At 38.5% G+C, this 14,650-nt stretch overlaps 1 protein-coding gene across 2 annotated transcripts in view; it reads left to right on the top strand.

Moving 5' to 3' along the window:
* dntt (deoxynucleotidyltransferase, terminal) overlaps positions 1–14,650 on the top strand; it is a 144,554-nt gene that overhangs the window by 55,402 nt on the left and 74,502 nt on the right. For both annotated transcript variants that reach the window (XM_084092277.1, XM_084092278.1), the window contains exon 10: positions 2,917–3,019. In XM_084092277.1, coding sequence (XP_083948403.1) covers positions 2,917–3,019 — 103 coding nt within the window. The remainder of the gene's footprint in view (positions 1–2,916; positions 3,020–14,650) is intronic.

Here is a 14,650-nt window from a genome sequence, read left to right as displayed (position 1 = left end):
CTGACGGATCTCCATCAAAGCAGGAGGAGCGCAGCTGTGTGTGTGTGTGTGTGTGTGTGTGGTGGTTTAGCTGCTGCTTCTGAGGCCTGAAGTCTGGATCAAAAGCGAGTGACACACTGGCTCTGTGATCCGGTTCCCCTCGACTCTTTCATTTCTGTCTGGAAGACTGGAGCCAGATCCTGTGACATCAATAAACCAAACGCACGTACATGAACACACTCCATTAACAAGCCTCCAGGAGTCCATCTCTGAACAGATAGTTTCCTTCAAATTCCTGTGTCATTAATCCTGCTGTTCGAGACCAGTGTGTTTAATGTTTGTGAAAGAGTCTCTTCTGCTCACCAACGCTGCATTTATTTGATCAAAATACAGTAACAATTTTGGAATATTATTGCAATGTAAATCATCAGTTTTCTATGTGAATATATAGTAAAGTGTAATTTATTCCTGTGATCAAAGCTGAATTTTCAGCATCATTACTCCAGTCTTCAGTGTCACTTGATCCTTCAGAAATCACTCTAATATGATGATTTGATGCTCAAGAAACATTTATGATTATTATCAGTGTTGAAAAGTCATATTTTTGTGGAAACTGTGATGCATTTTATTTTTCAGGATTCTTTAATGAATAGAAAGCTCAAAAGAACAGTTTTTATTTTGAAATAGAATCTTTTGTAACATTATAAATGTCTTTACTGCCACTTGCCATCAGTTTAATGCGTGCTTGCTGAATAAAAGTATAAATTTCTTTAATTTCTTAATTTTCCAGCAATGCAATGTTTGCTTTGCATTATGAATTGCGTTGCGACACATTTCTGAATCATGCAATCATTTGTGTTTATTCACTAGCAATAAAGCATGCTTTAATAACACTTATTTATGAGCATGAAAATAGTCTGTTTATGTGTGTTTTCTGTGCTAATTACAGTAACTCTGCAACATGCAAACATCAAATGCTTTTAAAATCAGTTGTCGAGTCCCCTGTGCAATATTCAGAAATGTTATTGATTTGACTGACACTATCGGATGAGAATAAAACTTGAATTGAGTGGAATAATGACATTATTATCTTCTGCCGAGCTGCTTAAATCTGAATTAAATTTCATGATTAATGAACTTTGCACATCGAAACTGAATCAACTGAAAAATGACACTATAATGTCTTTTTCAAGCTGAAAACATTAAAGTTTGCATTATTATTTTTCTGTTTATCACTGTGCAACTGCTTTAAAACAATCTGTATTGTATAAAGCGTTACAGAAATAAATGTGACTTGACTGGACATTTATGATGTTGCCTATGTAGACAGCAAGGCCGCTCACTAGGTTTTGGAGCAGAGGTGTTGTGTATTATATGTCATGCCATAAATCTGTGACTACCCTTGAAAAACAAGCGGTTTTCTCTCGACCTAATATTGGATCCGGCAGTAAAAACCTCATTTCTAAACGACGCCCGCACTAAATAATTCGCAAGCTGCATAAATTCTTAAAAAGTTGTGCCGAACATTGCTGTTCTTTTGCTTTTGGTTTTGAATGAATAGCAGCGTTTAAAAGCTGCGTGGCGTGCGTTAGGTTATATGAAGTTGTGTTTACTCGGCAGACTTTAATCCTGCGTTTGCGAGCAGAAGAAAAGAGAAATGCATGTTCAGAGTTTTGAGAGCCTCTTATGCCTACGCTCGTGTTTCTCACTGCCTGCCATTAAACCCAGAAAAAATCCACATTCACACGCTTTTCTGGTGCTCAGACTCATTTGTGTTGGCTCAAGTGAACATTCACTGTGTTTAGCTTTTAGGGCTTCAGATGGTCCTCGAATGTGGCACCACCTGATCTATTCACGAAGCAAATGTGTCGTGTAATATGCCTTATTATATACTGTATAAGGGAGACCAAGGGTGCATTTCAGAAATACAGCATTCGGAGTCGTCAGTGTTTGAGTTTATAAATGCTATGTATTCTCTTACTGTGCTTAACTGTGTAAAATAAAATGATTTGATTAAATTCGGTCCTCCACACTAAAATTCCAGTATCATATTTTTGTAATATTATAATGTAAACAAGTGAACATTAAAACCCCACAAGATTAAAAAATAATAATAATAAGGACAAGTCTAGTTTTTACCCATCAGGATTGACTGGATGATGAAAGATTTGAAGCAATTTGTTGATTCGTTTGTTAATTTGTTCATTCATTTGTTGATTCGTTCATTTGTTTGTTTGTTTGTTCGTTCATTCATTCATTTTAATTCATGTATTTTAATTAACGTATGTATTTATTTTATTATAATATTATTATTATTATTTTATTTTTTTGTGGATTGAAGAATTGTCCATGAACATGTATATAATAGACTTAGTCACGTTGTAATTCTCATTAATAATTATTCATTAATTTACGCTGGTCAAAACGATAGTTTAATTCATTTACCTTTTCAATTCTTTCTATTTTTGATTTTTGAATGATTTTTTTACACTTTAAAATGAACTGAAAAGCCATTACATATATTTTTTAAAACTGAACTCTGTTATATATTTTTACCTGAAATATCCTGGAATATCTCGTCCTCCCACCTGATTTTGCTGCCTACGAGGCCTTTGAGTTTTGGAGACTCATTTTCATAATCTCTCCACACAGCAGTGAAACTCATAAAGCGGCCTGACAGCTCCGGCACTCGAGACGCTCTGGAGTTTAATGACGCAGGGCCAAATGGCTTATTTGAGTAATAGAAAAAGGCAAAGCCATTAAATGAGCCGTATGTCCCTGTACGGTTACTCACACGATTATTGTGTATCTCATCATACGATCTCCGTCAAATCCTCTCCTGCTGACAGAATGTGCATCTTAGTTTGTTGAAGAGTGAACATACATTCAGTGTGTAATGTCATTATGGTGACGTGTGTGTGTGTGTGTAATCTGCAGGGGAAAGGAATTTGGTCATGATGTGGACTTCATCATTAAAACACCCGAGCCCGGACAAGAGGACACCGTTCTGCCAGCGGTGATCCAGCGATTCAAAACACAGGTACAGGACCAATACTGAAATCAATTTCTGCATGCGTTAAATGGATGACCTCAAGTTTTGCTTGGAAAATTTGCTTGACTATTTTACAGACAATGAACGTATATTTTATTTGTATTTTTTTATTAATTTAATTCTTTATATACATACATACATACATACATACATATGTTTAATGTTTAAGCAATTCATGTATATTTTATTTTTATTGTATTTTTCATTTATTTGTTATACTTGTATATTATATATTTTTTTACATATTTATATTTGTATATATTTATATATAATCTATATATTTCTTTTTATATATACTGTATATATGTATGTATGTATGTATGTATGTATATATATATATATATATATATATATATATATAAAATATTGTGTTGGTCGGCCTCGAAAAAATAACTCTTAGCGGAGTTATATATATATATATATATACACTCACCTAAAGGATTATTAGGAACACCATACTAATACTGTGTTTGACCCCCTTTCGCCTTCAGAACTGCCTTAATTCTACGTGGCATTGATTCAACAAGGTGCTGAAAGCATTCTTTAGAAATGTTGGCCCATATTGATAGGATAGCATCTTGCAGTTGATGGAGATTTGTGGGATGCACATCCAGGGCACGAAGCCCCCGTTCCACCACATCCCAAAGATGCTCTATTGGGTTGAGATCTGGTGACTGTGGCGGCCATTTTAGTACAGTGAACTCATTGTCATGTTCAAGAAACCAATTTGAAATGATTCGAGCTTTGTGACATGGTGCATTATCCTGCTGGAAGTAGCCATCAGAGGATGGGTACATGGTGGTCATAAAGGGATGGACATGGTCAGAAACAATGCTCAGGTAGGCCGTGGCATTTAAATGATGCCCAATTGGCACTAAGGGGCCTAAACTGTGCCAAGAAAACATCCCCCACACCATTACACCACCACCACCAGCCTGCACAGTGGTAACAAGGCATGATGGATCCATGTTCTCATTCTGTTTACGCCAAATTCTGACTCTACCATCTGAATGTCTCAACAGAAATCGAGACTCATCAGACCAGGCAACATTTTTCCAGTCTTCAACTGTCCAATTTTGGTGAGCTTGTGCAAATTGTAGCCTCTTTTTCCTATTTGTAGTGGAGATGAGTGGTACCCGGTGGGGTCTTCTGCTGTTGTAGCCCATGCGCCTCAAGGTTGTGCGTGTTGTGGCTTCACAAATGCTTTGCTGCATACCTCGGTTGTAACGAGTGGTTATTTCAGTCAAAGTTGCTCTTCTATCAGCTTGAATCAGTCGGCCCATTCTCCTCTGACCTCTAGCATCAACAAGGCATTTTCGCCCACAGGACTGCCGCATACTGGATGTTTTTCCCTTTTCACACCATTCTTTGTAAACCCTAGAAATGGTTGTGCGTGAAAATCCCAGTAACTGAGCAGATTGTGAAATCCTCAGACCGGCCCGTCTGGCACCAACAACCATGCCACGCTCAAAATTGCTTAAATCACCTTTCTTTCCCATTCTGACATTCAGTTTGGAGTTCAGGAGATTGTCTTGACCAGGACCACACCCCTAAATGCATTGAAGCAACTGCCATGTGATTGGTTGATTAGATAATTGCATTAATGAGAAATTGAACAGGTGTTCCTAATAATCCTTTAGGTGAGTGTATATACACACATATATATATATATACACACACATACATACATACATACATACATACATACATACATATATATATATATATATATAAATAATAAAATAAAATATGCTTTCACTGCTATATATATATATATATATATATATATATATATATATATATATATATAAGATATATAAATATATATATATAGACATATTATTTTTAATATAAAAAAAAATATATATAAATACTTTTGCTTAATGAAATTTTATATATATATATATATATATATATATATATATATATATATATATATATATATATATATATATATATATGTACTTTAATTTAAAAAGCAATGAAAGTGTTTTTGTGGATGATGCCCCATAATGCCCATCTACAGTCTGGTTGTGAACACTTTCCTGCTGTGTTTTGCTGTAAGCACATCGATCAGCTTGAGTAAAGTTCCTCATCAGATGTGCTGGAGTGTGTCTGACTCTCTCCGTGATTTCATCGACTTTCGGCTGTGGGACTCGTGGCTTTGATTGCTCTGTGGAGACGAGAGGCGCTGTTGTTGGGATGGGGATTTTAATGGTCACTTAAAACAATCAGAGCGGATTGTTCATGCTGTCGCTGGATAAACAACTTCATCTATTCTCTAAAGATTGGCAGGTCATTAAAGAAAGTAAAGAAAGACAAAACAGGATTCTGTGTGAAAATTCACCTGATTTTTAGCGTGTTAATTTTTAAATAATCAAAGAAGAGAGCCATGAAAGACGTGCATTGCATTGATTTTACATCACGATTATTGGGGTTTTAGGTACTTTACTTCATAGTGTTACAAACCACAGCTCTTTACCATGGTAAAATCACTGTAATGCATATATCTAGAAACAGGGTTTGAAATTAACACCAAAAAAATCAACTGTGGCGAATAATGCTGTCAAATCACGAGACAATTTGTCGTGTTACTTATTATTTTTAATCAGTTTCCTGGGGAAGTTAGTGTAAGACTGAAGCATTGAAGCAATAGCGAAGATTAAAAAGCAAGTTGCATTTTATTTAATTCTACAGTCGTTTACAATGATAGTATTTGACTGCAATGTATTTCTGATCATTTGTTGGAAAAAAGCTATGCAAAGAAACACTAACACTGGAATTTACATCAGCAATTAAGCTGATTAAATCAAATATTATGCCTCGTTTGGCATTCACCTGTTGCAATAGAATTTCTGTTTCAGAATTACTGAAGTTCTTTTTTGGTTTGGTGATCGGTGGACCACCGCCGTCTGTGCGTCTTTTGGACATCCTCCATCTTTTCTTGCACACGGCCCTGAAGTGTCATGTCCTTATATGGGAATTTGCGGGGCGTTTTCTTATGCTAATTAGGAACAACTGGCACGCACTTTCAATTACGAAGACGTGGGATTCATCAATCCTAAGAACACATGTGCGAACAATTCTGTTGTTTAAGAACATGTCATGAATCCGACGTAGACTTTTCTTAGGAAGTTTATTAAGTACGAAGTTAAGAAAACTCTTAGGAAGATATTGGTGAATGAGGCCCAATGGTATTTTCTAACATCCAAATTTTTTCTTTGATGTTCTTTGTTCTATATTGATCTGTCCACCTAAAACACATTTTTGGTGATGAGGATGAAAGATGCTGGATGACAGGATTTTGTTTGAATAAGAAATGAATGTATGAAATCCAAATTTTATAATATATATATATGTATATAAGCTGTGACGTAGTTAATCTGGTTCATTTCTTTTTTCCCGTATTTTTTTTTTTTGGCTAGTAGAAGTTGTAGCGTTTATACGCCCATATAAGTATAATTAATTATTATTCATAACGGATTATGATCAATAATTAATAATTTGATTATTTTCAGAATTTACTGTAGCAGAATCAATAGTATGATAATTTTATCAGTTCATCCAATGAACAGAAAACATAAACAATTATTAACTCTAGGAAATATAATATCTTCCTGGCCAAGAAAGAGTAATCCCCAGCTAACAGTAAATTAAATAAATCAAGGGTAAAAGCATAGGTAACTTAGATCGAAGTTCAAGACAATAAATTCGTAAGCACATAACACAAGTAATACATCTCTTTTCAAATACAAACAATACTTTATTGATTATATAGGCTACTAACACATAAAACTAATATCTAACACAAACACATGCACAAGCATACACACACATTCCTACAAGTTGCCGAAAGAAAGAAAGAAAGAGTGAGAAAGAGTTTGGAAAGAATGAGTTTGAGAGTGAGATGATGAAATCTCAAGATTCTATGCACTTATAAGACATAACCTGAACGAACCATCAATAATTAATTTCACCCTTCGTTTCTTAGGTGGGTTACAAAATTTGTATCAAATACACCAGTTCAGTTTACGAGTCTGGAGGCAGTACTTGCTTGTTTGCGTTCCTTTTTTCTCTTGGGATTCCCTTTCGGCGTAAAAGGGGTTTCCCGAGTTCGTTCGTTGGCTGGTCTCCTTGTGCCTGGTCTGAGGCGGCCAATCACGTGGTGTACTGGCGGGTTGATGGAAGTCTTTGTTTGAAGCTGGCTTTGCAGAAGAAACGTGGACCGAAACTTTGCCGCAAAACTTAACTTAGAACCGAGACTCACAACGGAAAATAAAGGAAAACTTAGAAAATAAAGAAAATTGAGACGAGAGTAGTAAGATGGCTTGAATAAAGCTGTTGAACCCGTTCTTCTGATCTTAATTTGGGTTCTTTGTCTCTGCGGTCTACATGGTTGCTAGTCTGGTTTAGATCTTCATCTCCCGCTGCATTTTTGTTCTGCTCCCTTCATCTTTTTCTGCCCAACCTAACTAACGCTCTGCGCTGGGTTTTTAAAGGGTTTGTTTTAAAACAAAAACTCCTACAAATGGGAGTTCTGACTGCTGCTTTGTTTTCAAAGTCGTAAATCATGTCTTCCCTGGGGGTGTCGGTTCTCTAGCTTTAATTGGAGACCAGATACAACAGTTTAGGCATGATTTCTAATTATCAGAATACGAAACATTTTACACAGATTTAATTCAAGCCATCTTTTGAATCACGAGCATACGATCATACTGATATGAGACACCACACACTTTCATTCAAACATCTAACAGTTATAACCATTAAATGACTTACATGGGATCTAAGCTTATAAAAAAAATGCATATAAGTGGTAGAACAACATAGGATTATGTAGTTGCATGATGTTTGATTATAAGTCCATGAAAATTGTTCTTGAATGATTTTATGTATAGTTATAGGTAAAATCTCAGTTCTGTGGTTTGAAAAGATTTTACACCCTGAGGTCATTCAGAGGTCCTTAAGAAAGATGGGGTCTGTTTTGTTCATTGCTCATGGGACCTTGGTCTTTAAGAAAGACGGGGTCTGTTAGTCGCAGGGGTCAGGTGACCTCTTGGTAGGGCCCTGAGCAGTACCATTTCTGAACAGATCTGTCTTGCAAAATTAACAAACGTTGACAACGTTCTTCCTTAAAGTTAACCAATAAAAGTCTTTAGTTGGGGGTTTTCGTTGGTTGGCGGAGACTGGCTGGAGCCTGATTTTATGGCTCTGGGTTGCTGATTTGAGTTTGGAATGTGAAGACTCTTTGTGGGATTAATAATCTCAGATGACTATGTATATTTAATCAACCACAAATACATTCTACATTAAGAGAACACTGTTTATCAAATAAAGGAGTTAAATTATGGAATAGTTGCTGTAATGAGTTAAAACAAGCCACGTCTCTTTTTCAGTTTAAAAATATTTTCAAGAGAATAACAATGGATAAATATTCAACAGAATGAAAATTCATTAAATAGGCTTGTTTCTGGTGTGGACAATGGTCCACTAATGTGTTAATTTTATGAACAGATGTTGTCATTAATGTGCTGCATTTATGATTCTAAAGTTAAGGGCAGGCACAATAAGCTTTAGCTTCTGCCTGCACCTGGTCATCTATTGTGTTTTATGTTTCGAATGATTTGTTTGAATGATCTGTATATGACCAAACCGAAATAAATGGAAAAAAAAATGAAAAATGATTATGTATGAACAAAATCACCTAAAAGCTTCAATTATGTTTGATTATTCTCGTAGTCGTTACAAAGTTCTGAATGGCCGGTAACTTAAAAATTTAGAAGCCAAAGTGGCCGGCAGAAGAAGGTACTATACTCCTCCGCTCTTTCCTTTTGAACGGGATTCAGATCTGTCCATCAGTCTGTGCTCGGACACGACAGGAGGATCTGAGTGTCACGGCTGAGTGGAACCGTAAAGCGTTTCTGTGAGACTGAGTGATGAAGTGATGATGGACTTCAAGACACTGAAGCTCGAGACATTGACAGATTTATTGATAACTTAGTTTGCTGAGGTGAGTGTTTAGTCTCGTGTCTTTATGAAAGCCAAAGAAAACTGACAGATTCAGATTCATGAACCGTGTTACAGTTTTTCTCGATTGCTTAAACACTATAACCAGGCTTTTGAACTAAAATTTCAAAACCATAACGCCATTTATCACAAAGCACACCCATTTCCCTAAACTTTAAACACTACTCCCCTGTTTTGACACACGAGTCAGATTTGTTGAACTGTCACTGCAAAACTCTACACACAAATCCCTTCATTTCTCATTGCCTACACCATGTTGTCATGTATAAAGAACTAGCATTCAATATTAAGTTAGCACAGCTTAGCTCAGTTAGCACACAATTACCCAAGTGGAAACACTAAGAGTCAAAATTGATCACACACCAATCAGATCCTTCAATAGACAGATAAAAGAGTCAGTTCACTGGGTTTTGGAACAATGGATCCAGAAATACATGAAGGAAGAGGTTGCGGACACTGGAGGAGGAGGAGAAGGAAGAAGAGGAAGGTGAAGGGCAAGGCCAAAGAGACAAGCAGTGCCGCTCTAGTTGCCCATGTCTTTGTCCATGGTTTGACTATGAGGGAGTCTGGGCTATGAGTTCAGCCAAACTCGAAAACGAAAATAGGGAATCGATTTTAACACGCGTCACACAGCGACTGCAGGCTCTGACACACACACATAACAGCAGATTATACTTCTGCATAATGTGTCTCTTTATACTACAAACATGTGAATTCTGCCGGTATTCAGACAGTCTCATGCATACAGATACAGATTCGGGCTACAATCGCCTACGTAGGTGAAATTTGTTTGACATTTCTAATGGTAAACACAGCCATGTTGAAGACTGCAGTGATGTTTGTCATTGAGGTTATGGCAGTCCACTCTGCTTATTGTTTTTCGAGAATGTTGCAATAAATCATCAGGAATATTGAACACCAATAAATCATCAGGAATATTGAACGCCAATAAATCATCAGGAATATTGAACGCCAATAAATCATCAGGAATATTGCTGACTTGCGCGTCTCAAGCTCCCTCTTTACGTTCGTCCTAATGCCTGTTAGTTGTCCGTGGATTTGACCATATTTGCCGTTTAAAATGGAAATGTCTTTAGACATGGAAAATCGATTTTTTCACAAAGTGACAGCCCTACAACACATACATGTACTGTAGCTGTTGCCCTATACTACTGGAATAAAAAGAAATGCATCAAATGCAATAACAAGTATGTGTTATAGTTACAGTAGTCAGTACTTTTTACAGTATTTTTCTACACAGAGACGATGAACTGGAAGAAGCCTGTCAGATATTTCAGTTGATGCGTGCCAGCGGGGAACAGGCATGTTAGAGGCAACATAACTTACCAGTTTTGGAAATGTTGTTTTGAATTTATTGCACCAGTGTGTTAGACTATGTTGTAGTGTGTGTGTTTGTGAGGGCGTGTGTGTGATGTCTGAGGGCAAAGTTTTTTTTTTCAGCAAGAGTGAATGGTTTTGAGTGTAGAGCTTCATTTCGACCTGAAAATATGATGTTTTGGGAACTGGGTGAGACGTTGTGGATTTGTGTTTATAGTTTTGAGAATACGAGGCGTAGTTTCAAGAAATGTGTTTAAGCAATCGAGAAAAACTGTAATAACTGCAGCATTTCTGATTATTATCAGTGTTGAAAACAGTTCATATTTTTGTGCAAACTAATACATTTTATTTTTGATGAATAGGAAGTTCAAAAGGACATTTATTTGAAATTTATTATTTTATAACATTTTATGTGTCTTTAGTGTCACTTTTGATCCTTGCTGAATAAAGTGTGTGGATGGATGGATGGGTGGGTGAGTGAACGAGTGAGCAAATGTGTGAGTGAGTGAGCGCGCAAATGTGTGTGTGAGTGAGTGTGTGAGTGTGTGAGTGTGCGTGTGTGTGTGTGTGTTGAGTGTGTGTGTGAGTGAGTGAGTGGGAGGAGACGACGACGACGATGACGATGATGATGATGATGGGTTGCCTCTCGCCCTTCTGTCATTTCACAGATTAAAAATAACCCAGCGCCCGCCTTCCTCTTTCGCTTTGTGTTTCTTTCTTTCCATCCGCTTCCCTTTGCTTCCCTTTCTTCCAAATGATCTGATCCATGCTATCAACATTCATTTAAATAACAGACACAGGTCCTATCACACACTCAACGCAACGCCAGGCGCGACGCGAGTGTGTTTTGTTAGTTTCAGCCTGATGCAGTTTTCATTTTCACGTCCTGCACCACGTTGTTTGAATAGAAATGCATTTGCACCCATCTGTGCGCCCATGGGCTGCTGGTCTGAGAACGAGGAGTGTGTGTGTTCAGGCGCATTGTTGGAGCGTTGCTATTTTGAGGAATGAAATATTTTCGCAATATTTTTTTGTTATTTAAAGAGCGCATTAGTAATGTGCAACTATAGGCGGGTCCACAACGCAGATCCGTTTTCTCGCTAGAGAAGCTTTAATTTTTTCAGCTTACAGCGAGAGACAGAGAGAGACAGAGAGAGACAGAGAGAGACAGCGAGAGACAGAGAGAGACAGCGAGAGACAGCGAGAGACAGAGAGAGACAGAGAGAGACAGCGAGAGACGACAGAGAGAGACAGAGAGAGACAGCGAGAGACAGCGAGAGACAGAGAGAGACAGAGAGAGACAGAGAGAGACAGAGAGAGACAGCGAGAGACAGAGAGAGACAGCGAGAGACGACAGAGAGAGACAGAGAGAGACAGCGAGAGACAGAGAGAGACAGCGAGAGACGACAGAGAGAGACAGAGAGAGACAGCGAGAGACAGAGAGAGACAGCGAGAGACAGCGAGAGACAGCGAGAGACAGAGAGAGACAGAGAGAGACAGCGAGAGACAGAGAGAGACAGCGAGAGACAGAGAGAGACAGCGAGAGACAGCGAGAGACAGAGAGAGACACAGAGAGACAGCGAGAGACAGCGAGAGACAGCGAGAGACAGAGAGAGACAGCGAGAGACAGAGAGAGACACAGAGAGACAGCGAGAGACAGAGAGAGACAGCGAGAGACAGAGAGAGACAGAGAGAGACAGCGAGAGACAGCGAGAGACAGAGAGAGACACAGAGAGACAGCGAGAGACAGAGAGAGACACAGAGAGACAGCGAGAGACAGAGAGAGACAGCGAATTAAATCATATTTTGGGTGAGGACTCCAGCTCAATCACAACAGCAGCAAAATATGTGACAGCCTGCCACAAACTACGAGAGTCAGCCAGTGGACAAAACCAAAGTCAGAATCATCCTTATCTCGTCTGAATGTTGGTACTAATGTACAAAGGTGTTTTTTTTTTTTTTTTTTTCTTGTTTATATAAATATATTCATACATTTGTTTACTGATTGATTTATTGAATTTATTGATTATTTGTGTATGTAATGTCCATTTATGTAATGGCCAATGCTTTGGCAATACTGTACAAGTCATGCCAATAAAGCTCATTGAATTTGAATTTGAGAGACAGCGAGAGACAGAGAGAGACAGCGAGAGACAGCGAGAGACACAGAGAGACAGAGAGAGACACAGAGAGACAGCGAGAGACAGAAAGAGACACAGAGAGACAGCGAGAGACAGAGAGAGACACAGAGAGACAGCGAGAGACAGAGAGAGACAGCGAGAGACAGCGAGAGACAGAGAGAGACACAGAGAGACAGCGAGAGACAGCGAGAGACACAGAGAGACAGAGAGAGACACAGAGAGACAGCGAGAGACAGCGAGAGACACAGAGAGACAGCGAGAGACAGCGAGAGACACAGAGAGACACAGAGATACAGCGAGAGACAGAGAGAGACAGAGAGAGACAGAGAGAGACAGCGAGAGACAGAGAGAGACAGCGAGAGACAGAGAGAGAAATCCTGAAAGAAAAAATTAAAGACAACCAGAACCCCCTAGATTTCCCAATCACTGTAGATGAGCTTACAGAGAGACTACATGCTTTAAAACCCAACAAGGCATGTGGCATTGATGGAACATTAAACGAAATGATCAAATACACCAACGACAAATTCAAAACTGCAATAATCAAATTATTCAATATTGTTTTGAGTGTAGGATATTTCCCCGACTCCTGGAACCAAGGCCTGATTACACCGATCTTTAAACAAGGAGACAAATATGAGCCAAACAATTACAGAGGCATATGTGTCAATAGCAACCTGGGGAAAATATTCTGTTCCATTATTAATGTAAGACTGCAGAACTTTCTTAAAACACACAAAATTCTGGACAAAAGTCAGATTGGTTTTCTGCCCAAACACAGAACATCTGACCACATCTACACCCTCCACACCATCATTGATAAACATGTTTACCAGAATAAATCTAAAGTCTTCGCTTGCTTTATTGACTTTGAGAAGGCTTTCGACTCGATCTGGCACGAAGGACTCTTCCTAAAACTACTGGAAAATGGGATTGGAGGGAAAACATTTGATCTGATAAACACCATGTATAAAAACAACACATGTGCTGTAAAAATAGGGAATAGTCGAACAGAATTTTTCCCCCAAAATCAAGGAGTCAGACAAGGTTGCCCATTGAGCCCCACTCTATTTAACATCTATATAAATGAATTAGCCAAAGCATTAAATAACTCCACTGCCCCCGGCCCAGCCCTGACGGACTCAGAGGTCAGATGTCTCCTCTTTGCAGATGATCTAGTCATTCTGTCAGAAACAAAAGAGGGACTACAACAGCTCCTCGACGTCGTAGAGACATTCAGTCTAACGTGGGCTCTCAAAATTAACTTAGCTAAAACAAAAATAATGATTTTTCAAAATAGATCCAGGTGTAGGGAAAATAAATATGTCTTCAAAGCAGGAAACCAAGTCCTCCAACACACCCACGAATACACATATCTGGGACTAAAGCTGAGTTCAACAGGGAACTTTAATCTGGCTGTGAATGAACTGAAAGCAAAAGCAATGAGAGTCTTCTACATGATTAAAAACACTATTCGGCATGAAATTCCAATTCAAACCTGGCTAAAAATCCTAAAAGCAATAATTGAACCCATTGCTCTGTATGGCAGCGAGATATGGGGACCTCTGAAAACCCAAGATTTCTCAAAATGGGAAAAAGAGGAAATCGAAACTCTGCATACCCAAATTTGTAAAAGCATCCTAAAAGTAAACAGAGCGACACCAAACAACTCGTGCAGAGCTGAATTAGGACAATACCCCCTGCTGATCACTATCCAAAAAAGAGCTGTGAAGTTCTACCAGCACCTGAAGCGCAGTGACCCGAGCTCATACCAGGCTGAGGCCCTGCGGTGTCAGGAGCAGAACCGGCACCGGAGCGCACTCTCACAGCTCATGCTGAAACTACAGCCAGACCAGCACTGCACTATCTGGCCCAACCAAATTATTAAATTACAAAAACAAAATTACATTACCTATTGGAAAGATGCTACTAAATCACAAAAGAAGATGGAACTCTATTTACACCTGAAAAGAGACTATACACCAGCAGAATACCTGAGCTGTGTGAAAGAGCATAAAATGAGAAAGACCCTGACCAAGTACAGGCTGAGTGACCACAGTCTGGCTGTAGAGAGGTGTGTGTGTGTGTGTGTGTGTGTGTGTGTGTGTGTGTG

Source organism: Abramis brama (assembly GCF_963993115.1).
Source record: "Abramis brama genome assembly, chromosome: 19".
Taxonomy (NCBI): domain Eukaryota; kingdom Metazoa; phylum Chordata; class Actinopteri; order Cypriniformes; family Leuciscidae; genus Abramis; species Abramis brama.
Note: the sequence above shows the minus strand (reverse complement) of the source record. Positions and strands in the feature narration are given on the sequence as shown.